This window comes from Osmerus mordax, chromosome 26 (genome assembly GCF_038355195.1).
Source record: "Osmerus mordax isolate fOsmMor3 chromosome 26, fOsmMor3.pri, whole genome shotgun sequence".
Taxonomy (NCBI): domain Eukaryota; kingdom Metazoa; phylum Chordata; class Actinopteri; order Osmeriformes; family Osmeridae; genus Osmerus; species Osmerus mordax.
In genome coordinates, this window is record NC_090075.1 from 6250840 (window position 1) to 6274613 (window position 23774).

General features: G+C 52.6%; 2 protein-coding genes across 2 annotated transcripts; one reads left to right on the forward strand and one right to left on the reverse strand.

Moving 5' to 3' along the window:
- Nucleotides 1-624: 624 nt before the first annotated feature.
- Nucleotides 625-7546, forward strand: fbxl5 (F-box and leucine-rich repeat protein 5). The gene is made up of 11 exons (XM_067229644.1): nucleotides 625-716; nucleotides 1280-1495; nucleotides 2484-2579; nucleotides 2967-3162; nucleotides 3290-3472; nucleotides 3699-3824; nucleotides 4276-4424; nucleotides 4580-4662; nucleotides 4897-5646; nucleotides 5918-6066; nucleotides 6408-7546. The coding sequence occupies exons 1-11, from the start codon at nucleotides 630-632 to the stop codon at nucleotides 6482-6484; spliced, it is 2112 nt and encodes a 703-aa protein (XP_067085745.1). The 5' UTR covers nucleotides 625-629; the 3' UTR covers nucleotides 6485-7546.
- Nucleotides 7547-8961: 1415 nt separating this feature from the next.
- cc2d2a (coiled-coil and C2 domain containing 2A) lies at nucleotides 8962-23302 on the reverse strand. Its single transcript, XM_067229643.1, has 38 exons — nucleotides 23231-23302; nucleotides 22992-23097; nucleotides 22582-22632; nucleotides 21799-21879; nucleotides 21479-21611; nucleotides 21240-21349; nucleotides 20926-21027; nucleotides 20675-20773; nucleotides 20332-20562; nucleotides 19762-19918; nucleotides 19085-19221; nucleotides 18652-18783; nucleotides 18297-18506; nucleotides 18050-18156; nucleotides 17748-17888; nucleotides 17409-17565; nucleotides 17022-17299; nucleotides 16531-16708; nucleotides 16074-16227; nucleotides 15719-15866; nucleotides 15297-15435; nucleotides 14918-15121; nucleotides 14723-14815; nucleotides 14295-14386; nucleotides 13145-13312; nucleotides 12558-12663; nucleotides 12358-12467; nucleotides 12117-12213; nucleotides 11822-11920; nucleotides 11472-11648; nucleotides 10911-11114; nucleotides 10671-10760; nucleotides 10467-10580; nucleotides 10241-10375; nucleotides 10029-10151; nucleotides 9887-9945; nucleotides 9636-9813; nucleotides 8962-9480 (listed from the first exon to the last, which is right to left on the reverse strand). The coding sequence occupies exons 1-38, from the start codon at nucleotides 23245-23247 to the stop codon at nucleotides 9292-9294; spliced, it is 5106 nt and encodes a 1701-aa protein (XP_067085744.1). The 5' UTR covers nucleotides 23248-23302; the 3' UTR covers nucleotides 8962-9291.
- Nucleotides 23303-23774: the final 472 nt, after the last annotated feature.

Here is a 23774-nt window from a genome sequence, read left to right on the forward strand (position 1 = left end):
AATGCCAATCAATGCATCTCCCGCCCTTTAGGTTTGTTGCAGTGAACATTTACCCTAGCAACCACACGCTTGCAGTAGTTACGAGTGGAGAAAGGAGAGCTTGGCTATGTAATATAATGATACTATTTAATTAAAGAAAACAGACTTGGTCCGTTTTGTCGGCGTGTTTCCATAACTAACCACACAATGCTTTGAATGTCCCCCAGAGTGCAAACATTGCACATCCAGAAAGATCGTGTGAATAATAATAAATATGAAATTTGCTTTTGTTCACTAGTAATTTGTAGTAGCCTACTCGAGTCCTGCCAGGGACATATGAAAAACTAAAGATACAAGTTTGTTTGAGAGAAAAAAACCTTTATTAGCTAACTATGGGCACTGGTTTGTGACAACATTATTACATGAACTTATATTTTATAAATCAATAATTTATTTTAAATAATTACGAATTAAATAATTGTACGTTATAACATTAAAAAACAATCACATAGGCTAACTTTTAACTAACAGCGCCAGAGAAGCGCTCTGTTGTGCATGTACGTGCGACTGTACGTAACGACGTGACGGATTTCTGCCTTCACGCAATCCACGTAAGTCTGACCCAGGTTGTTTGAGTTTCTCATGGAGTAATGATGGCACCTTATCCAGAAGAGGTGGATGTATTTACTGGCCCACACTGGCGAATGAAACAGTTGGTGGGTCTTTACTGCGAGAAGGTGTGTATTAGTATTGTTTGTGCCTAGGCTGATTGCTGTGATAACTAAACCGTTTACTTTTGCGAGCGAGATGGCTGGATCCCTACAGTAGCTCTAGCTGTAGCAGCACTGCTGTCATTCCGCGGCTACGCCAGCTAGTCTATCTATGCTATTTCGCGTATGTAGCTCGATCATGTTCGTTTTCTGGAATGGGTATGTTTCTGGTTTCCTGATCTAGCTAGCTGAGCCATATTATCGAACTTGAAGACATGTTTTTTTTTTATTCCACTCATGACTAAATAGCTAGAGCTAGCTGGTAGCAAAATCGTTAAGCTAGTGGTGAATAACAGTAGCGTTTTCGTAGTTCGCTGGATAGCTACGCAGTACAGTTTAAGCTGCTTATGAACTCAACTATCAGTTATTCTCCGGTAACCTGCAGGTTAACGTTTAGCTAAATAACTCGTGCTTCTAATGTACTGTCAGCAGAAAACGATCCGTTAGCTGGCTCTGAACTGTTCAATATGGATTTGTTTGTACTCGAATGATGTAACTTAACGTTATGTGTCACGTCATGTTCCCCACAGCTGTCGCAGACCAACTTCTCCAACAACAATGACTTCCGCTCATTCCTCCAGTCGCTCTGTGCCACCTTCAAGGAGTTCAAGATGCATGAGCAGATCGAGAATGAGTACATCATCGGGTTGCTTCAGCAACGCAGCTGCACTGTGTACAACGTACACTCTGACAACAAGCTCTCGGAAATGTTGTCCCTATTTGAGAAGGGGCTCCGCAGTGTAAAGGTGATTCATATCGTGTTAAACCGAATTTATGTATACTATACTAGTAATGTATTAATTTAGCAGACGCTTTTATTCCAAGCATTATACAGGTTGCTTCGAACCTGAACATGTCAAATTCTCAACCAATGAATTTTACCCAACCCCATATAATTATAGTTATAGAACGATGTAGGGAATACAACAACCTATAAAAGCCTTTAGGCTCATAATCGGGAGTTGCCTGAGGGTATTATGATGGCTGTGTGCTGTGTATATGATGGTATTTCAGAGTGGGCCGCCAAACATGTTTTGGTCTGCTGACTTCTGTTGTATCAGGAGAGGTCAGTGATCTGTGTGGGGCTTGGAGAGGAGTCATGCACCATTGTTCCTGCTTACCACGGGCAAACCAAACATTGCCGGCTGAGAATGGCGCAATTGTGTTAATTTTTACATCCGTTGTTTCCCAATGCCTGTGTGTTGAAAACACACAGAGGAAATTCCTCAGCTGTGGACAGACCACATTTTAAAATCAAGAGTGGAATTGTCCAATGTTTTTATTTCTGCTCATATAAACCACATGCTGGGGTGCTGTTATGGGGGGACATTCTATTCAGTCCAGTTCTGTTGTCTTTTAACCAGGTATCTTTTTATGGGTCACAACAACCAAATGTCATTACGTGATGCTTGTGTTGGTCTGCTGACCAGTGTCACCGGACTTGTAAATGGTTGTTAGGTGGTGTCACACCTTAGCTTGTCATTCAATTGTGTGGTATGATATTGCAGACGTTCGTTGCCTTGAGTATGGGGGGGGGGTGTTACTGGGTGAAAAGGACAGGAGAGTTCCAAGTTGTTTACCTGAGTCTGTTGAATGTGAACAACAGTGTGTCTGTGTTGTCAGACATCTGTATCTGTGTGGAAGCAGCTCTATATGCAGCTGTGTGTGTGTGTGTGTCGTAAGGAAGCTGTATGCATGTGTTGTCAGATAAGTAATGTAATGCTGTGTTTTCAGAGTGAGCACGAGCAGCTGAACTATGCCCGGCAGCTGAAGGAGAGGCTGGAGGCCTTTACACAAGACTTCCTGCCTCACATGAAGGAGGAGGAGGAGGTAACACAGTCCCCTAGCTACATTAAGTCTACTAGCTGTTTACCAGTACCCTAGCTACACTAACTCTACCAGCTGTTTACTAGTCCCCTAGCTTTACTAACTACCAGATGTTATTGTGTACCATTTGTGAGCCAACATTATTATGAGGGGCGTCCTATATCAGGAGGATCCCTGTTGTAATCATTAGTGTTATTATTATTGTTATTCATTTGTGCTGTTTATGAGCTGAGATGTCCTCGCTATAAAGGGCATCCTATAAAAAAACATGCAGTATTATATAGTTTGTGTGCTGTTTATAAGCTGAGATTGGCGCGGCAGTGAAGGGCGTCCTATAAAAAAAACCACACAGTTAGTCATTGTCATTATTGTGTTGGGTGCGTGTTGCAGGTGTTCCAGCCCATGCTGATGCAGTACTTCTCCTACGAGGAGCTGAAGGACATCAAGAAGCAGGTGATCGCCCAGCACTGCAGCCCGCAGCGCTGCGACTCTGCGGCCGAGGTGCTGAAAGGCCTCAGCTTGTGGAGCCAGGCGGAGGAGCTGCACAAGGCCTTCAAATACTCCGACCACGAGAAGACGGACGATGGTTAGTCAGACGCCATCTTGTGGACGCCATGGGTAGAGCTCGGGGGGGGTTTGTGTGTTACAGATCTTATCGTCCCACGACCTCAGAGAGTGTGTGTGTGTGACCTTGCTTGCTACTGCTCCCCCAGAGCTGGAACACGGCGCGTCGTCCACTCACGTGTCGGCGCTGCCCTCCGAGGTGCTGCTGGCGATGTTCCGCTACCTGGGGCCTGACGACCTGTGCCGCTGCAGCCTGGTGTGCAGGACGTGGTGGGAGCTGACCAGGACGGGCTTCCTGTGGAGACACCTGTACCCTGTACGCTGGACCAGAGGTAGGAATCCATCCATCCGTCTATCCCTCCATCCATCCATCCTTTCATCCATCCATCTGTCTATTGTTCCATAGCCATCCATCTCCCATTCAGCTACCATGTAAGTACTGCTTATCTGCGTGGATTGATGCTCACCCATCCTTATATCTGTCTATCCATCCCGTCCTTCCTTCCATCCATCCCTCCATCCTTTCTACCTTACCTCCCTGCACCCTTCCTCTCCCAGGAGACTGCTACCGGGGCCCCCCGGCAGGGCTGGACATGGAGCCGGACGAGGAGTGGGTGAAGAGCCTGCAGGACGAGGGGCGAGCCTATCAGGAGCGGGACGAGGACGCAGACGTGGACGAGTCTGGTGAGCTGTCGTCCAGGACGATATCCTGTCAGGAGCGAGAGGACTGTCGGCTAGACTGTTTTGAGGGATGTGATAAACATTAGAATGGTTGTTAATAAGGGAGGTTCAGTGTTTCCCCTACCATTATATTGGGGGGGCGCCCCGCCCCCCCAACGGCACCCCCTGCCCCCCCTGGAAGGTCAAGTAAATAAAATTGTAAAAAAATATATAGTGCCAGATCACAAAATAAGTCATTTAAGGTTACCTTTCCTATAAAACAGGTCTATAGCTTGCTCTTTTATTAAACAAACTAAATGACCTTATGTTATTTATCTTATTTACACGACGGCATGTCATTTCTGAGGTTATAGAGGATGTTTATTAGGTTGTTAGAAGGGAGGTTATAGAGGATGTTTAGGAGGAACATTACTGGAGCCTGGTTGTGGTACCCCTCACATCCGTCCCCATCTAGATGAGTCCTACGAGGACTCCCTGGCGATCCGAGCGGCCCAGCGGGAGAAGCAGCTGCTGAACGGGATGATCCAGAACATTCTCCCGGCCGTGGGCCCCTCTGTCAGGACTGTCGTCCTGGCCTACAGCTCCACCGTCTCCAGCAAGATGGTACGACCACCTCCGGATGAACGCTAGCTGATGGGAACCAATGCTCGTCCGTCCATGATAATTGTATTAATCATACGGGGGAGGGATTATAACCTGCGACCTCTTGATCTGCAGTCAGATGCTTTAGCTTTGGAGCTTTTGTGATCTTGTTCCAGGTGCGTCAGATCCTCAGTCTCTGTCCAAACCTCACCCACCTGGACCTCACCCAGACGGACGTCTCAGACTCAGCCTTCGACAGGTACAGGAGGACCCTCTTCCTTCTCATCTCCTCCCCCTTCCCTTCTTCGCTCCCCATCTACCTCAACCCTCCTCACTTTGAGATGTAGTTTTTCAGGCCTCGTTATATTTGACAGAATGTATTTATGTCGCGTACGCTTTCATCCAAAGCGACATATGGACAGGACAAAATACTGCCCACGTTTTTTCTTATTCTCAAACTCGCTTTTTTTCCCCCTCTTCCTGTCTCTCCCAGCTGGTCCTCCCTGGGGGCGTGTCGGTCTCTGGAGCACCTCGACCTATCAGGCTGTGAGAAGATCACTGACCACGCCCTGAAGAAGCTGTCAGTGGGGCTGGGGGACCTGTCTCTTCCTTCGCCCTTCAAGAACCACTCCGACCGGCGCGCCAAGCTCCTCAAGGCCCCTCCTGCCCCCCTCCGCCTGCTTGATGGGCGGGGCCAGGATCCAGCTGGGCAGGGCTTGTGCCCGGATGGGTGTGGCCTAAGTCCGGCTGGGCGGGGCCGAGCGGCGCTGATCTTCAAGGGGCGTAGGGGCGCCCCCTCCCCCCCCACCCAGGTCTGGCTCCTGGACGCGGCGGAAATGGCCGACATTGAGGACGCCGCAGAGTGGAGCCGGCGAGGGATGTCTGTCTCCGAGGGGCGGGGCTTCTCGGAGACGCCACCGGGGGGAGGGGCCTGCTGCTGCAAAAGCAGCAAGAGGCGGAGCCTCAGGACTGGTTATGGCGCCCCCCTGTGGCCTGGTCAGCGCGGCCAGCTGTCCAGCTGCGGTCACTCAACATGTTGCTCTGACACGGCCCTTAGGACTGGTGCCGGGCCGCAGTGTCAGTCCCCTGCCATGGGGGGCAGCGGCGAGCTTCGGACTAAACGCTCCGCCGAGGAGCCGCAGGGCCCAGAGCCTGCTCCCAGGACTAACCAATCAGGAGGGAGACGTTCTCTGAGGTTCCTGAGCCTGTCGGGTTGCTATCAGGTCACAGACCAGGGCCTCAGGTAAACACACCTGGGTTGAGTTAACCTGTTGATAATCACCGTCCTGACACCGCTTATGCGCAATCGCTGTTGTTAGGCTTAGTGAAGCCAGCTAACTAAAAGATATCCTGGGTATGTTGAACTTCGGTTTGTAGCACAAGCCTCAGATAAACACAGACCAGGGTCTCAAACACCTCCCTCTGCCAGGGGGTTCTGAGACCATGTAGAGGTGCCTGGACCTGTGTGTGTGTGTGGTCTTGTTTATCTAAGCGTGTGTGTGTGTGTCTCTCAGGGCTCTGTCCCAGCGCGGTGGCCTGCCTCTCCTGGAGCACCTGAACCTGTCAGGCTGTCTCCTGGTCACCGAGAGCGGCCTGCAGGACCTCGTGTCTGCCTGCCCCGCGCTCAACGACGAACACTTCTACTACTGCGACAACATCCAAGGTACATCTCGCACTCAGATACATACATATACACACACACACACAGATACACATACTGACTACATACACGCACACGCACATACTGTGTATGATGGTGGAAGACAGGTAGGTATAGATCAGCTGCAAAGGGACTCGCATGATCCTGAGCTCAGCACTCCTGCTGTGTCTGGCCTCTTCCTGGGACTGTCTGAAGACACCCCAGCCTGCTGAACCCAGTGTAGGTCTGGTAGCCTGGTACATATGGTGGTGTGTGTGTGTGTTTGTTTGTGCATGAGACAGTGTGTGTGTGTGAGCCAGCATGTGTTTGTGCGTGTGTGATCTCACCATGCTGTCTCTCTCCAGGTCCCCATGCGGACACGGCCAGTGGATGCCAGAACCTGCAGTGTGGATTCAGGGCGTGCTGTCGCTCTGGAGAGTAACCTCCCCTCAACCCCTTCCTCTCACCCCCCTTCCCCCTTCCCATCACCTCCCTCCCCTCAACCCCTTCCTCTCACCTCCCTCCCCTCCACCCCTTCCTCTCACCTCCCTCCCCTCAACCCCTTCCTCCTTCCTCTCACCTCCCTCCCCTCAACCCCTTCCTCTCACCTCCCTCCCCTCAACCCCTTCCTCCTTCCTCTCACCTCCCTCCCCTCAACCCCTTCCTCCTTCCTCTCACCTCCCTCCCCTGAACCCCTTCCTCCTTCCCATCACCTCCCTCCCCTGAACCCCTTCCTCCTTCCCATCACCTCCCTCCCCTCAACCCCTTCCTCCTTCCCATCACCTCCCTCCCCTGAACCCCTTCCCATCACCTCCCTCCCCTGAACCCCTTCCCATCACCTCCCTCCCCTGAACCCCTTCCTCTCACCTCCCTCCCCTGAACCCCTTCCCCCTTCCTCTCACCTCCCTCCCCTGAACCCCTTCCCCCTTCCTCTCACCTCCCTCCCCTCAACCCCTTCCCCCTTCCTCTCACCTCCCTCCCCTCAACCCCTTCCCCCTTCCTCTCACCTCCCTCCCCTCAACCCCTTCCTCCTTCCTCTCACCTCCCTCCCCTGAACCCCTTCCTCCTTCCCATCACCTCCCTCCCCTGAACCCCTTCCTCTCACCTCCCTCCCCTGAACCCCTTCCCCCTTCCTCTCACCTCCCTCCCCTGAACCCCTTCCTCTCACCTCCCTCCCCTCAACCCCTTCCTCCTTCCTCTCACCTCCCTCCCCTGAACCCCTTCCTCCTTCCCATCACCTCCCTCCCCTCAACCCCTTCCTCCTTCCCATCACCTCTCTCCCCTGAACCCCTTCCTCTCACCTCCCTCCCCTTCCCCCTTCCTCTCACCTCCCTCCCCTGAACCCCTCCCTCCCTTCAACCCCTTCCTCTCAACCCCTTCACCCCTTTCTCTCACCTTCCTCCCTATCTCACCCCCATCCCTTCAACCCCTTCCTCTCACCTCCCTCCCTCTCCCCCTCTCTTCCATTAGCCTTGACCTCCATCCCTCACCCCCTCCCTCCCTCACCCCCTCCCTCCCTCACCCCCCTCCACTCCCCTAACCCCTCAATGCAGTCTCACCTCCTCCCTCATTCCTCCTCCCTCACCATTGTTTTTCATTGCACTTTAATATTGGAATAGTATTTGCTGTATTTTGTGTCACCCCTATAAAAACTGTTATTTTGATGAAACTGTAACACAAGATAATGTTGGCTTTGTGTTGGGGGAATTTACGTATCTTGGAACCCTTAGAAAAGGAAGACATATAAATGGTGGTGTTTGATGAAGTATCTGCCAATGTAAAATGTTTGCTTTTTTGATCTGGAAATGTTTTTTGCTTTCAAGTGTTTCAGGACAGCTAACGTGAGCAGCGAGTACTCGCACGATCCTCTAGTGAGTTTAACCATGTGTCTGGTGACTGCAGTCTCCTATCCTCCTCTGCTACGGTGTCTTAACCCATTATTGATATCTGACGTTTTAAAGTTAAATGATTAACTGATTAAAGTAGCAGCAATAGATCCGGACATATGTGGCGTGTTGTGGTTCCTAATTTCTCCCGGCGCATAATGCATATAGATGCATAACAATTCTGTAATTCTGCAGAGTGGTTTCAACATGTATGTTCAGGTATTTATGAACAGGTCTAGTTCTGTCAAAATGGTGGTTATGTTCAAGCCAGTGCGCAGCTACGTTCAACACTCCAGTTTCCATTTAAACAAACCTCCTCTGTTGTGTCAGGGCTCAACGCGCCCCTGGTAACCACCCTGCTGTTGCTAGTCACATGACCCTGCCGAGTTACGGAGCTGGTGTCTGAGTCAAGTAAAAGCATCGTGACACAGTGAGTGGGGGGAGGAGCGAGCTGACAGGTATGGAGTCAGTGTAGAGGGTTATGAGCTAGGTGTGTGTGACCTCACCCTCCAGTCATCCACAGGGTTCTCATCTGAGCCGGAAACCTCCAGGTGAATCTGATCTCTGCCTCAACACCCCAGCGATAAGTCAACATTCTCACTAGAACTCTCCAGACAGGAAGTCGATTTCTCAGTAGGTCTCATCTGACAGGAAGTCGATTTCTCAGTAGGTGTCGTCTGACAGGAAGTCGATGTGTCAGAAGTGAGGAGTAAGACTGGATGAGAGCAACCCCCTAGAGAGCAGCTGTGGAAATAACCCAGCACAACACAAACGCACAACACAAACGCACAACACACACTCAGAACCTCACGTTTACCTTCAGGAGAAACGCTGTGCTTGGACAGTCTCTGACTTCTAATCAGTTATGTCATATTCGGAAGCAGAAATAATAAGTGTCTTGGATCGAAAACGCTGTCTGTGACCTGTGTGTATGTGCGTGTCTGTGTTACTGAGGAGAAGGGAATGGCTATCATGAGCAAGATGTCATCTGAAATGAAACAACTCATTCAGTTTATTACATAAAAGGTTCATGATGTAAAATGACATTAATAGTTGTAAAATTATACTATAATAGTTCCATAAACATTTACAGTGCTGTATTCTGGCATTTGAAACCGAGCGTGAACTTTGGTAAAACGCTGACATAAAAGTGCTAAAAAGCCTCAGTGTTTATGCTTACCCTCTCGTATCAAACTGACGTACAAATAACTTAAACCTGAATTGTGCTTCACAAACATCAACATACAAAATCAGATATTCCATAAAAACAGGACGTCACGCACACTCACCATACACACACACTCGCCCTACACACATATATACTACACACACACCCACTGTCTGCCTGTCCAGGTCCGCCGTGCTAGCGTGTGCGTACGAGCGAGGCCAGGTACACCCAGACAGAGAGGACCTTGTTGGGGTAGGGGTGCACGTACACGGCCAGGGCAAACTCCACGTTGGACGCCTCCACGTTGTGGACCCCCGTGCTGTAGACCGCCTCCACCACGGGCCGGATCTCAGAGAAGGGCAGGTGGAGGGGGAAGCCCGAGATCTGGAGGAGGAACATGGAGAGGTTTATGAGAGCTGGAGCCTCACCTGATAGTCTCCCAGCCTCCCCACAAGGCCCAGCCTCCCCTGCAAGTCCCCCAGCCTCAGCCCCAGCCCCAACCTCCCCCTGTAGTCTCCCAGCCTCAGCCCCAGCCTCACTCGGTAGTCTCCCAGAAGGCTCTGCAGCTCCAGGCGGTGCTCGTCGGCCACGTCCCGCCCCCTGCTGAGCTCCAGACGGGGCAGGAAGTGGCGCAGCGTGGAGGTGCAGTACCGGTTCCAGCGTGTCGGCTGCCGGGGGCGCCACTCCATGATCTTCTCCTTCAGGATCTTCTCTACCCTGCAGGGAACACGTTCAGACCGGGTCAGACTGCTTTAGACTGGTTCACACAGAACCCCCCCCCCCCCCTCACCTGTCCTGCAGCTCTACAGCAGCTGTCTTGTCCGTGTGGCGATAGACCAACTCCTCAGGCTGCAACACAAGATAGCACAGGTCAGCAACATGGCCTTGGTACACGCACACACACACACACACACACCACCTGGAGAGTGTACCTGCACACTGGAGAGCCCGGGGTTGGGGAAGGAGCGCGAGAAGAAAGGCTTCCACAGCTTGGCCTTGGTCACGTCAAAGCTGATCCTCATAGGAGACGTGTACACCTGGGTGTTGAACCACACCTGGAGCACGCAAACACACAGCAGTTACCACCGGGATTAGAACAGCACACGGCATTCATTAGCCCTGGGATTAGGAGGAACGGCCTCACGTTGTCAGCGCTGACCAGGCAGCCCACGGCCTGCAGGGGGCAGAAGGTGTCGTACTGGCCGTAGAACTGACCACTGCAGGGGTTCCACACCAGGTAGCGACTCTGCTCGTAGGTCAACACGTAGGCTGTGGGGCCCTGGGAGGAGAGGACACACACAGTGTTATACAAACACACAGAGCATCTCATACAAACTGCTTCAAACGCAGTTTGAGGTGACGACCATCACCTCAGGAACAGCCGTGCCGATGATGAGCCAGGTCTTCTTGCCCAGGGACAGGAAGTAGTTACACAGCAGCACGGCGTGCTCCTCCTCATCTCCCGCCAGCAGTGTCAGGAATTGCTGCCGGTAGAGAAGAAGATCAGAGAGACAGATCTGTAGAGGATGAAGGCCCGGGACAGGCCGAGGTAGAGAGAGAGAGGTTTCACTTACATCGCAGGTGCTCCACAGATCGCAGACACCAGCGAACGAGACGTTGTCCGGCAGGGAGGGGATGAGAGACACAAACCTGGCAACCAGCTCCTGGGAAGCGACAGAGAAGGAAGAGGGAGGTTTAAAACTGGCTGCTGTGCGGCACTCCCACCACCAGGGGGGGCTGAAGCTAACTTTAAAACATCAAGGTTGAGACAACGACAAAAAGGAACATAACGCGGAGGTTTGCACAGTACTGACCGTGGTGTCCTGGGGGCTGTTGGGGGAGGCGTCCAGCAGCTCCTGGGGGGGGTTGAGGGGGCGCAGGAAGCGCGTGATGAACACAGTCTTCCCGTTGATGTCGATGACGGTGGTGAGGCACGGCCGGTCCGGGAGGCCCAGCGCCGCCTCGCGCTCAAACGCCTCCGACGCCTGCAGCACCCGCTCGTTCTCCTGGGAGTCAAACTGAGACAGGGGTCGGGGGGTCAGGGGTCATAGGACGTTAGGAGGGGCTAGTCTGATCTGATCTAGTCTAGGCTAGCAAGTGGCTCAGTCATGTGACCAGCGACTCTGTCATGTGACTGAAGAGTTACCTTCACCTCCTTCATCTAGCAGAGGCAGCAGAGCGAGGAGCAGAGAGAAGACAGGATGCAAACAATAAACCGATAAAAAAATCATATGGATGGTAAAATCAAGGTAAACAAAGGAATAAAATGAAATAATTAACTCATGTCAAGACACCAACTGACCGACAGGCAGGCAGACAGAAAGACAGACAGACAGACAGGCAAGCAGACAGACAGTTAGACAGACAGGCCTTACCTTCTCCCTGACCGTTTCCCCAGGCACCAGCTGGGGTTCTATGGTGATGAAGAGGGTGATGAAGGCTCCCTCACTCAGGCTGCGCACCGCGTCGTAACCCCCCTCACTGCCCAGGCTGCGCTCCTTGCTGTAGCCTAGCAACACCGCAGGCGTGTCCACCTTGAACGTGCCGTCGATCTGCCACAACGAACACACTCGGATCAGACAGGGTAGGTCAGAGATCTGCCTGCTGTGCTGTGCTGTGGGCTGGCCTGCTGTGCTGTGCTGTGGGCTGGCCTGCTGTGCTGTGCTGTGCTGTGGGCTGGCCTGCTGTGCTGTGCTGTGCTGTGGGCTGGCCCGCTGCGTCTCACCCTGGACTGGAAGTAGATGGTGCTGAAGGGGATCCTGACGGCTCCCAGCCAGTGCTTCTCCAGACGAGTGTGGAGCTCCCTGCCACGGTCCAGCTCCTCCTGGAAGACAGCAACACACACACGTCACGACACAATCAGCGTCACACACACACACGACACACACACTCAGTGTCACACACACACACTGAGCCTCATCAGACACGATGCTGTGCCGATCCCTGTCGACACACAAGGTCCTGGGACCCCCCCAAGGTCAAGAGGTCACAGCTGCTGAGGTCACACGGTTCCCACTCACCCCTCCCACCTCGTAGACGACCTCGTCGAAGATGTTGATGAAGACCTCGTCCTTCACGGCCTGCAGGCTGGCGGTGCTGTAGTCTCCGTTGGGGGCACTGGGGGGGAGGGGGGGGGGGGGGGGGGGGACATTGGGAGGTTGGTCAGCATATATCCAATGACATCAATACTGAGATCATATGACAGTCAACGGTGTTGCCAGGGTGAAACAGTGTTGCCAGGGTGACCAGGCGGGGCCTCACCTGAAGGGCAGCGCCAGCTCCTCGTTCCAGCAGGGGTTGGGTCCGTCGGCCGTGGTGGTCTGGAGGAGCGTCCTCTGGAACGACACCTCCACAAAGGGCCGCACCTGGACCTGGACACACACACACGTAAGATACACACACACACACACACCTCCTAGCCCCCCTCCCCCCACACAGGTGGTGTTCAGGCAGCGGTGTACCTGGTTGAGCAGCCAGTCGCTGCCCTGCACGGCACTCTGGGAAGCCGGGCCTGCAGAGAAGGCCTCTGTGAAGGAGCGAGCCGACTTGGACGCCACGGCAGGTTTGCTGGGAGACAAATAAACAGTTAACAACCAATTATACCTCACCCTAACACTGTCCCAATTATACCTCACCCTAACACTGTCCCAATGATACCTCACCCTAACACTGTCCCAATTTTCCTCACCTTAACCTCCACCCTGCCTGATTGGGGATGGCATAAGGAGTACCTTTCGTGAGGTAGGGTAGGGGGTACCTTGTGTGAGGTAGGGGGTACCTTGTGTGAGGTAGGGGGTACCTGGTGTGAGGTAGGGTAGGGGGTACCTGGTGTGAGGTAGGGTGGGGGGTACCTGGTGTGAGGTAGGGTAGGGGGTACCTGGTGTGAGGTAGGGTGGGGGGTACCTGGTGTGAGGTAGGGTAGGGGGTACCTGGTGTGAGGTAGGGGGTACCTGGTGTGAGGTAGGGGGTACCTGGTGTGAGGTAGGGTGGGGGGTTCCTGGTGTGAGGTAGGGTGGGGGGTTCCTGGTGTGAGGTAGGGTAGGGGTACCTGGTCTGGGGCTTGCGTACGGGGATGTCGTAGGCACGGATGATGTTGAGCAGCAGCTTGATGTCCCCGTCTGAGAGGTTCTGGGCCGTCACCTTCTTCCTCTCCTTCCTCTGGGGCTTCAGGGGGCGCTTGGGCTCGGCCAGCTTGAACAGGTTCAGGCCCAGCACTCTGGGGGCCATGGCAACACACACACACACAGTTAGCCCCAGCACACTGAGGGTACAGCGATAATAGCCACATCACACGGTCACACACACAAGCCCACACACACACACTCTCTCACGTGCACAGACGCACACACACACAAACAAACAAACAAACAAACGTATGCACGCTCAAAACACACGGAGGTAACCACATCTGATACAGGAGGAATCAGAGCCTGCTGCTGCTGGAGGAGTGTCTATCCTTCACTGAGAGGAAACTATGGCAACACTACAGTATTATGGGATGCCACCTACAGGCAGACACACACAGGGAGAGGTCAGGGGAGTAAGAATAGAGAACCCTAACAACATACCCGGGCCCTGCACCCCTGCACCCAGAGAAGAGGACATGACAGAACAGAGCATGAGGTTATCAAGCAGACCATGAACACATGAATCAGAGCATAACCACATGAATGAATGAAAACAGATAAGGTTAGTTCAAATAATGATTGCGTGCATGCCACCCAAAACAGAGATTGTGCAAATGAAATCGGCAAAAGGACATTTGAAAAGCTAGAAAGCTAGCGATACATGTGTAGCTAGAAAACCACCAGAGGTCCGGTCATATACATCCACGCTCACACAAACCAGACACAAACACACCAGACCATATACACCTGACCAGACCAGATCAGACCAGACCAGAAAGCCCAGGGTTATGTTCTCAGGCCTGGCAGAACTCAGGACAGCGTTACTACTGGCTAGACCTGCCCAGAAATCCAGTTCACACTGACAGCTCTACTGGACTGAGACAGAGGGCCGTGAAGAGCGAGTTAAGACTGACGCCAAGAGATGAGAAACTCCTAAAACTGTGGCTCATCACTCACCTGCTGTCTATGCTAATGTGAACCATATGTTCCGAGTATAAATCTGTCACACACATCCTGCAGTATGCTGTGGGTCCACTGAACGTCATCATGACATCATGACGGTGTTTTTACCCGATGCTTGGAACCTCCTCCTCGACAACCAGGTCCGACAAGAGGAAGTGATGCTTAGCAACCAGGAAACGGTTGATGACCGACTCTCTGATCTGAAAGAGAGAGAAATAGGAGAGAGAGAGAGAAGACAGATGGCGAGAGAGAGAGAGAGAGACCGAGTCAGACCCACTGCAGTATAACTACATTTACATTTAGTCATTTAGCAGACGCTCTTATCCAGAGCGACTTACAGTACAGTAAGTACAGGGACATTCCCCCGAAGCAAGTAGGGTGAAGTGCCTTGCCCAAGGACACAACGTCATTTGGTTTGCACAGCCGGGAATCGAACCAGCAACCTTCTGATTACTAGCCCGATTCCCTAACCGCTCAGCCATCTGACTCCCCTAGCATGTCAGGTGATACCTCACGCAGGTCAGAGAGGGTCTCACCTTCTGCAGGTACTTGGCCACCAGGGCCCTGTGCGCGTCCAGGTGTTCCTTGGTGTCGATGACCTCCCCCTCCTTCAGCCTCCTCTCATACTCCTGCAACGACAGAACAACAACAACCCTGGCTGAACCTCCGGAACCTTCTCCCTCGAGGTGTCCTACCTGGAGCACCGTGTCTACGTGGAACCCCTTGCCTACCTGGAACACCTTCTCCGTGACCTCTCGCTCCAAGGCAGGAACACACTTGTAATTGCGGAACTCGGCCACTTCCTGACTCCGCAGCCGGAGCAGGCGGAACCTGCGGGAGCGCTCCATTTCCTCCTCCGACAGGAAGGTGAACTCCTCCTGCAGCTGCTCCAGACGGAAGTACTCTGGCGCCCTCACCTCGCCACTACTGGCCACCTGGGGGGAGGGGGGGGGACAGAGAGAGAGAGAGAGTAAGAGACATAGGGAGACAATGGCATAGAGATAAGAGAGAGAGAGAGACAGTGGTCGAGAGAGAGATATCAAGTCAAAGTGATGAAGTGAATCTCCTTCCCGAGGCCTCTTGGGGTTGTGACCCCCTGACCTTGCTGACCTTGAGGAGCTGCATGATGGCGGCGTTGTTGGGGTCGTTGGGGTCGAGGCGAGACTCGGTGGCCCACTCGCCCAGCTTCCTCACGTCGCTCAGACCCGACGCCCCGATGCAGGCTACCGCATCCAGCTGCTTCAGACCACTAGACAGAGAGAGGGAGAGAGAGAGAGATGGAGAGCGGGAGACAGCGAGAGCAAGGGTGAGAGAGTGAGAGTGAGCGAGAGATACAAGAATGGAGAGAGGGAGGCAGAGAAAGAGGGATAGAAAGAGAGGGAGAATGATGAAGGGAGAGAGAGTGAGACAGTAGTATGTCAGCCATATGTTCAGCAGTCTCGTACGTGACCAGGGCTGGGTCCAGGGAGGGTCTAGTTCAGGGTCCAGTACTGGGACCAGTGCATGACCAGCACGGGGTCAGAAGGTCCTACCTGTGCATGGCGCTGGGGCGCTGGGCGGTGGGCGGGGCCAGGGGCAGGCCGTCCTCCCCCAGGGCCCAGGACACACAGCAGGACAGCTTCCCAGAGGTCAGCAGGGTCAGACGGTTACTGCCGTCCGCCTCGAAGGAGAAGGGCACGTCTGAGAGAGAGGAGGAGGAGGAGCAGGAGGAGAGGAGAGGAGAGGAGGGATAGAAAAAGGGAGACCGAGAGAGAAAGAACAAGAGAGAGAAGAGAGAGAGGGATGGACGAAGAGAAAAAGGAGGAAGAGTGTCTAGTCTCACTGAATATGTGTGAGTATGTGTATACATACAAGTGCCTGTGTGTGTGTGTGTGTGTGTGTGCGTACCACTGCCCACGCCCTCGTGGTCAAACATGACCCTGAGGTTGCTGCTGAACTCCAGCTGCTCTGTGGGGGCGCTGCCTGTCAGGGTGGAGGGCTCTGGGGCTGGCACACACACCTCCGCCAGGAGAGAGGACGACGAGCCCACCGCCTCAAACACCTGCAGGGTGGTGGACATGGACGCACAGACAGGCAGACAGGTAAGCAGGCAGACAGGTAAGCAGGCAGACAGTCAGTCAGACAGACAGACAGTGTTTAAAACCTGTTAAGCCCTCTGTTGTACCAAGACAAGGCAGCCTGTTTCTATGTAGCGATCTCATACTACATTATCAACTACTGATCTCACAGGGGCAATGTCTGAAAATCCTGACATCCAGGAAGTGAGACCCTCCAGGAAGTGAGACCCTCCAGGAAGTGAGACCCTCCAGGAAGGTAGAGACCCTGCAGGAGAGAGCTTCTGTACCTGCAGTTTGATGCTCTCAGGCCAGTTGATGATCTTCAGGTTGAAGATCTGACCAAAGTGCACTCTGAAGTCCGAGGTGAGTGAGCGACTGTCTGTTCTGGAGACTTCTTTGTCGTTGTACAAGACCTTGATGAAGAGAGACCGCTTGGCCACGTCCTCTCTCCGGGAAGACTCGGCCCTGCAGGAGAACACATGCCCCAGAGACTCACGTCACAACCTGCCTGCCATTGCAGCTTTTTTATTCCCTGTCGGCCTCTCTCCGCCTCTCTGTCCGCCTCTCTCTCCGCCTCTCTCTCCGCCTCTCTCTCCGCCTCTCTCTCCGCCTCTCTCTCCGCCTCTCTCTCCTTAAATATTTATGAACCTTTAGATTTTATTCATTGACCAGTGGTTTCTATCCAAAGAGAAATAATGACATGCTCCACATGCTAATAAAATTAAAACAGTAGAGCAGAAAAATCAAGGATCAGCCGAGTGCCTGACCATAGCGTTACCTGGGACACTGGTCGTTGGTGGTGATGTTCCCTGACGTGGTGAGCTCCGGGACCAGGATGGGATCTCCTGGTTTCCTGCGGATCCTGGACGCTTTCTCCCGGACTTCCTGCTCCACGGAGCCCAGGTCTGGAACGTCGGGGGGGCGGGGCTTGGCGGGCCCCTCCCCCAGGTCCCCGCCACCTTCATCCTGGTCGTCGTCTTCGTCATCGTTGTCGTCTTCATCTTGCTCCTCCTCCTGGCCCCTCCTCTTCTTCTTCTTCTTCTTCTTCTTGGCTCTCTGAAAGGGACAGGGTTGCTCATTGTGACACGGCTGTGGGGGGGGGTTTCCCGCCCATCCTCCCTCTGGAGAGCGATGATGTTCCTTCTCCAGAGAGAGAGACCCCCACCTGCTTCCTCCTCCAGTTCTTCCACTCGTCCTGCTGCCTCCTGAAGTCGGCCGCCTTCCTGTGGTAGTCCTCCTCGGCCTCCGCCCGCAGCTCCATCGCCTCCATCTGGATCTCCTCCTCCGCCTCCTGCTCGTCCGCCTGCCGGTCCACCTCCTCCCTGGTTGACGGGGGGAAGCGGGGACAGAGGGAGAGCGATGGAGGGGGCAGAGGGAGGCGGGCAGAATCGGGGAGGGGGGGGTAAAAAAGGGGGCCTGGTGGATCTGTCTGTGTGTATGTGCATGTGTGTGAATATGTCTGTGTGTATGTGTGTGTGTGTGTGTATGTGTGTGTGTGTGGTACCTCCTGAGATAGAGCTTGAAGGGCGTGTTGGTGAACCTCTGGAAGTCCCTCAGAGCTTTGATCTCCTTCCAGGACTTGATGATGCTCTTCAGCAGCGTGCGGTCCTTCTCCTGCTCGCTGTCCCTCAGACGCCGGGTGTTCCTGTCACAGAGAAGAGCCAGCTTCCTGTATCATCCAGGCCAGCTTCCCTGTTTCCCCCGGGGATACCTAGGCCCAACCAGGCCTTACCCTGCCCCAGTCACCTCAGGAGCGGAGCCCATCTGAAGGAGAGCTGTGATTGGTTCCTACGGTTGGTTGCTCACCTGACTTCCTGTATGTATTCGGATATCCTGTGCTGCATGACGGGGCTGAGGCTGTGTCCTCGATGGGTCTCCAGCATGGTCCTCAGGGCATTCCTCAGACCACTCAGCTACAGGAGATAGGAGGTAGGAGACAAGGAAATGGGAGGTTACAGGTAGGAGACAGGAGGTAGGAGACAGTACCTCATATCACTGAGGCCCCCTCCCCCCCCTAGGAATGAGGAATATCTTATCAGTGTCTAGTCTGTACCTTAACAGTGAGGTGTCCGGTGAGGTTGTTGTGCTGCCTGGTGAGGTGCTGGTCGTACAGCTGGGCCAGGCGGGCTGCGAGGACGTGCTCGCGGCTGAAGAGGGGGTGGTGGGAGAAGATGAGGCCCGACACGTCCACATCCAGCTGGTAGTCTCCCTCCGTGTCCCTGGGCCCAGTCAGGTACAGGCTGGCCGGGCTGGAAAGCAGAGCCTGGGGTGGACACACGCAACACACCCCTCAGCAGACACACAGGCCCCACTGACTCACACAGCCGTGGCCGGGTTATGTGTGACGTGTTAGTGTGTTTGTGGTGGAGTGGTTTAGTGTGTGTGTTTGTGTATGTGTGTGTGTGTACCTTCCTGTAGAACGTCTGCAGGGCGGGGTCCAGGTCGCCCTCCAAGTGGAAGAGGGGGGGTCTGGTGGACGACTCCTTGATAGGGTCGGGCAGGGCCATGATCCTGCCATCATCCCCAAACCACTTCCTGCCCTGCTCAGAGAAAACAGCCAATCAGGGACCAGAAAACTGGATACATACTGATGAAAAATGATGACGATCACTGGCTAGTTTATGTTATCATGTTTATATTTCCTATTTTGGAATTGATCAAGTATTTGTAGTCTAATCCACTCTGATCTAATCCAATATAATCTAGTGCTGTGCTGATCAAACAATAAGGGTGTCGGATGGTCGCGATGGTTTAGGTTAGAGTTAGGGTTTATGTTACTGTGGTGTTGCTGGTTTCAGGGGTCAGGGTGTTTCCAGGGTTACCATGGCGCCGTTGATGTACCTGCTCCTGCTTCAGGATACGGTTCTCCAGGATGTTCTGATTGGTCAGGCATACAGGTGGCCTCTCTCCCACGTACAGCCCCTCCTCCTCCAGGAAGCGAGGACGCATATTCTCCGCCAGCTTGCAGGCGGCCGGGGCTGTGACCACGACACAGACACACGAGTTACAGGGGAGGGACTTGTTCTCAAAAGACGCTCCTAACCTCCCTCCTATCAACCTCACAAATCACCTCATAGTGTTCAAGAGTTTTGAAGTTAAGTTACATGTTAACAAACACATTTCCTAACAGCATTACGACAGGAGACAGGATTTTGACAGGGGAGTTGGAGTGTTTTGCGGAAGGTACCTCTCTCTGGAGACCAGCTGTTATGAGTAGATACTCTTGTGGAGTTTTAGATGTTCTCCTTGGCTGACTGTTCTCCCTGGGTGACTGTTCTCTCTGGGTGACTGTTCTCCCTGGGAGACTGTTCTCCCTGGGTGACTGTTTTCCCTGGGAGACTGTTCTCCCTGGGTGACTGTTCTCCCTGGGTGACTGTTCTCCCTGGGTGACTGTTCTCCCTGGGAGACTGTTCTGTCTGGGTGACTGTTCTCCCTGGGTGACTGTTCTCCCTGGGAGACTGTTCTCCCTGGGTGACTGTTCTACCTGGGTGTGTTCAGGTGTGGCCATGCTGCATCACCTGTCCTCATGCTCGGCACGAACAGCAGCTCTTTTTCCCGCTGGAGACGGTGCCAGTAGCCCACATACTCCGCCTTCTTCACCACCAGGAAGTCCTGAGCTGATTGGTCGATGATGAAGAGGTCCTCCTCCTCTCTCACCAGTGGGGCGTCCTCGTCCTGCAGCGTAAACAACAACATCTGCATTACTGCAGGGTAAACAACATCTCACTGCTCGCCCTACACATGAACACTGTATGTGGTCACGTTTCCTCTCCTGTGCGTCTGATGGACATGTTTCCTTGTTTAGCAGTTAGGAGGCTCTTTGTGGCCTTAGAGAACACGTCTGTTGGACATTGGTGCTGTCAGCAGAGACGAGTGGAGAGTCCGAAATACTCACTGCACAGAACCACAGCAGATCTTTGGTTTAGTTCTGCTCTGGGACATGAACATGAGCTTCTGCTTTGCGTCCACAGTCGAGGTCGGTTGGGTTTTAGTGAATCAAGCGGGCTGAACGAAAAGCTCACCACATTTATTTTTTGGGGGGGAAAATTAACATTGTATTTAGTAATGTGACGCAAGTTCAGTTTTACCCTCTCCTGAGAGTTCTCATCTTCCTGTCCTCTTCCTGCTTCGCCTTGCTCCTCCTCCTCCTCCCCCTCCTCCTCTTCCTCTTCCTCCCCCTCGCCTTCTTCGTCCTCCTCGCCAGCTACCCTGGGTCTTCTCTTTCTCCGGCTGCGTTCCGTCTCTTCCTGAGACTCGGGGTCAAAGTTGAAGGTGAAGAAGTTGTATGCCTCTTCTGCAGTGGGTAGACCCGTCTCTGCCTAGAAAACCAATGAGGTTCAAAGATAGTCATTAATAAAAATACATAAATCCCCAAATAAGGTAATTAAGGGAGCCACAACTCAAGGTGATTTCTCTTGGCCTTCTGCTCACTCTGGTCTCCAGCCTCACACGCCTGGCAGCCTCCCAGAACTTCACTCTGGTGTGGAGGGGGGAGGAAGAGTCCTCTCTCCCGGTCCTGTCCGGGTCAGCCTGCAACACACTGGGGTGATCAGCCCTCCAGAAGGAGAACACCGAGATCCTGGTTCTAGTGCACCGTGTGGCGAGTCATGGTGCTGTGTCACGGGGCTGATTCGTGTGGCGATTCGTGTAGTTGTGTCTGTGGGGGTCAGGGGGTCCCTCACCTCTCGGTCAAACCTGGTGAGGGCGTCTCTGTCTCGGAGGCTCTGCAGGCGACTGGCAGGCTCTATCGAGGCCTCCTTCTGCAGCATGCTCTCGGCCTTAGACTGGAACAACAGCAGACACATACTGAACACGCGCCACATCCCTGTACATCAGCACGCGCCACATCACGCACGCAATACAGCCTTTATGATGCTATTCCCTCTACATAGAGCTTTATGTAGGGAATTCTGGGTGCCGCAGAGGGTTCTGAGTGGTAGAGAGGGTTCTAAGTGGTAGATAGGGTTCTGTGTGGTTGGGAGGGTTCTATGTTTACCCTGGCAGCCAGGAGCTTCTCTTTCATCCGGATCCTCACAGAGCTCTCCAAGTGGCTGGGTGTGGCCTGGGCCTGGACCTGGGCCTGGGCCTGGGGCAGGGGGGGCAGACCTGGAGGATGCCACAGGTTATGAGACAACACACACATGGACAGCAGATGGGAAGTGGCAGGTATAAACAAGAAGTGGCATGTCTAGACAGGAAGTGGCAGGTATAAACAGGAAGTGCATGGGGACGGACCTCTCTGGCCACCGGTGGGGGGTCTGGAGAGGAAGGATGGCTCGTCTGGCTGGTCATCCTCACTAAGGCGCTGGACGTCAGAGATCTCCTCCACAGTATCCTGACTGGGCTCTTCTGCAGACTCCTCCAGAAGCTTCAAAATGGGAATGAGCATTGGAGCAAATCAGACACACTAATCACGCAGAACCAGACCTCCCCATGAGGAAGTTAACACAACGCAATTTAATTCCAAAGTAACATTTTAATCCCAAAACAACCATAAAATCATTGACAAACTTAAGGTGAAAGAGACAAAGTAAGAAGTTAAGTAAGAAGGTTACCTTCTTTTTCCGTCTCTCCCTCTGGGCCTTCAGGGTGCGTTTGAGTGTCTCTCCAGGGTCCTCCTCTCCACCCGTCAGCTCCTGCAGCAACACAATCGAAGATGAAATAATCAAACACACCCTCCAACTTCTTAACTGCTGTGGTCAACCGCCTCAGGGTCTGTCTACACTAGGCTGAATAAACTAAAACCATGACTAGGTCTCAGCTCACCACAACTACATTTACGCATTCTATATTTCATTTGACCTTCTCAGGAGAGCTTGTTTGTAGCGTCACAATGCCGCTCTTGAAGGAGGAGAAGAGGAGAGAGTGAACACAGTGAATGTATTGGTGGGACAGGACACTGAAGCACAGAGCAGGACTCAGGGAGGAGAGGAGACTAAGCAGATCTTCAGAGAGGAGAGGAGAAAGGAGAGGACAGCACTCAGGGAGGAAAGGATAGTCTAGACTGGTCTTCAGGATGGAGAAAGTAGAGTCTACGACCACAGAGAGACTACTGGAGAGAGAAGCAGTCTAGACTGGTGTTTAGGTAACAGCAAGGTCAATCACAGGATATTGAACTCACAAACACAGCACACACTCAATGAAAGCTACAGGCTAGCTACAGTGGTACAGCTGCAGGTTAGCTAATAGCTACAAGCTAGCTACAGCTCCCAAATAGGTATAAAGGCCAGCTGGCTAGCCTGTAGCTACAGCTATGGGACAGCTTAAGAGCTAAAGAGCTGTGGTAGCTAGCTAGTTGCTACAGCAGTCAGGGAGGCTGCAGGGAGAAGCACACCAACCTCCATGGTCGTCTGTCCTCTGTCCTGACTCCCCTCTGGTGGAACCAGAACCTAGCAGGTAGACAAGAGCACTTAGACACAGGGTGTGTGTGCGTGTGTGCGTGAGAGAGAGTGCTTCCCATTGGTTTAAATTGTTAGTAAAAGGTGCCTCCCTCCTGGGTCTTGTTGAGTCTTGCTGAAGAACAGACTCTTTTCCTCTCTTCCCCACACTTGGTCGGTCTGTCTGTCTCACACACACACATTCTCTCTCCTATCTCCTCACCCTCTCTCATGAAATCCAGAGGCCAACCATTCATAGGCTATTCCACTCAGAACACAGGCCAACAAGTAGCCTATTATTGGCTGTTTGAGAAACATTTTGAATTTATTAGATATTTCTATGATGGAATAACAATGATTTATGCAATTACCTGTGTGTCATCTTTGACTTTTACCAGAGATTCGTGCAAAGCCTGCCGTTTCTTTCTCAGTTTTTCCCGTAAATCACGTTTTCTGCGCAGTTTCTCCCGTATATCTCTGAGATGGGGTACAATACAAAAGTTAATACACTGACGTGAACAAAATTGAATTCATCCAACAGACGTAAAAATAAACGATGACTTAAAGCTGTCCATTTCTGAACGAAAGTTCACGTAATATGAGTACTTACCCCGTGGAAGAGAGCATGATGTTGCTATTCTAAACAGATAGCACTAAACTCTTCAGCTCTTCAAGTAGACTCCGAGGAAACAGCAACACTGTATCCTAGTGAAGCGGCCAACTTCTCTCTGCATTCATTGTAACAAGTATGACTGCCAATGTAACAACTTAACATTCACTCCGTGGAACAATGGTGGCTAATGGTTACTTTGTGTTGAGTTTCTCGTACTAAAACATGATTGGCATGATGTAGAAAAGACTATAGCCAGGATTGGGTAAAGGATACCATAATTACAGAGCTTTGAGGAAAACGATATCAATACAGAAATACTTAATTAAAGCTCAAAACATGAAACAAAGGTCCATTGTTGATGTTAACGGGTTACAGCTACATAACACCACTTTCAACAATGCGATAGCAAACTCATAATTTGAGTAATTCCCCCCGTGTAATATTACTAAATAGCTTACCGCTATGCCGCTGCCTGGTAACGGGAGATCAACTACCTGTCTACCAACCTTGAAACTATATTTGGTGTATCCTACCTTGACTC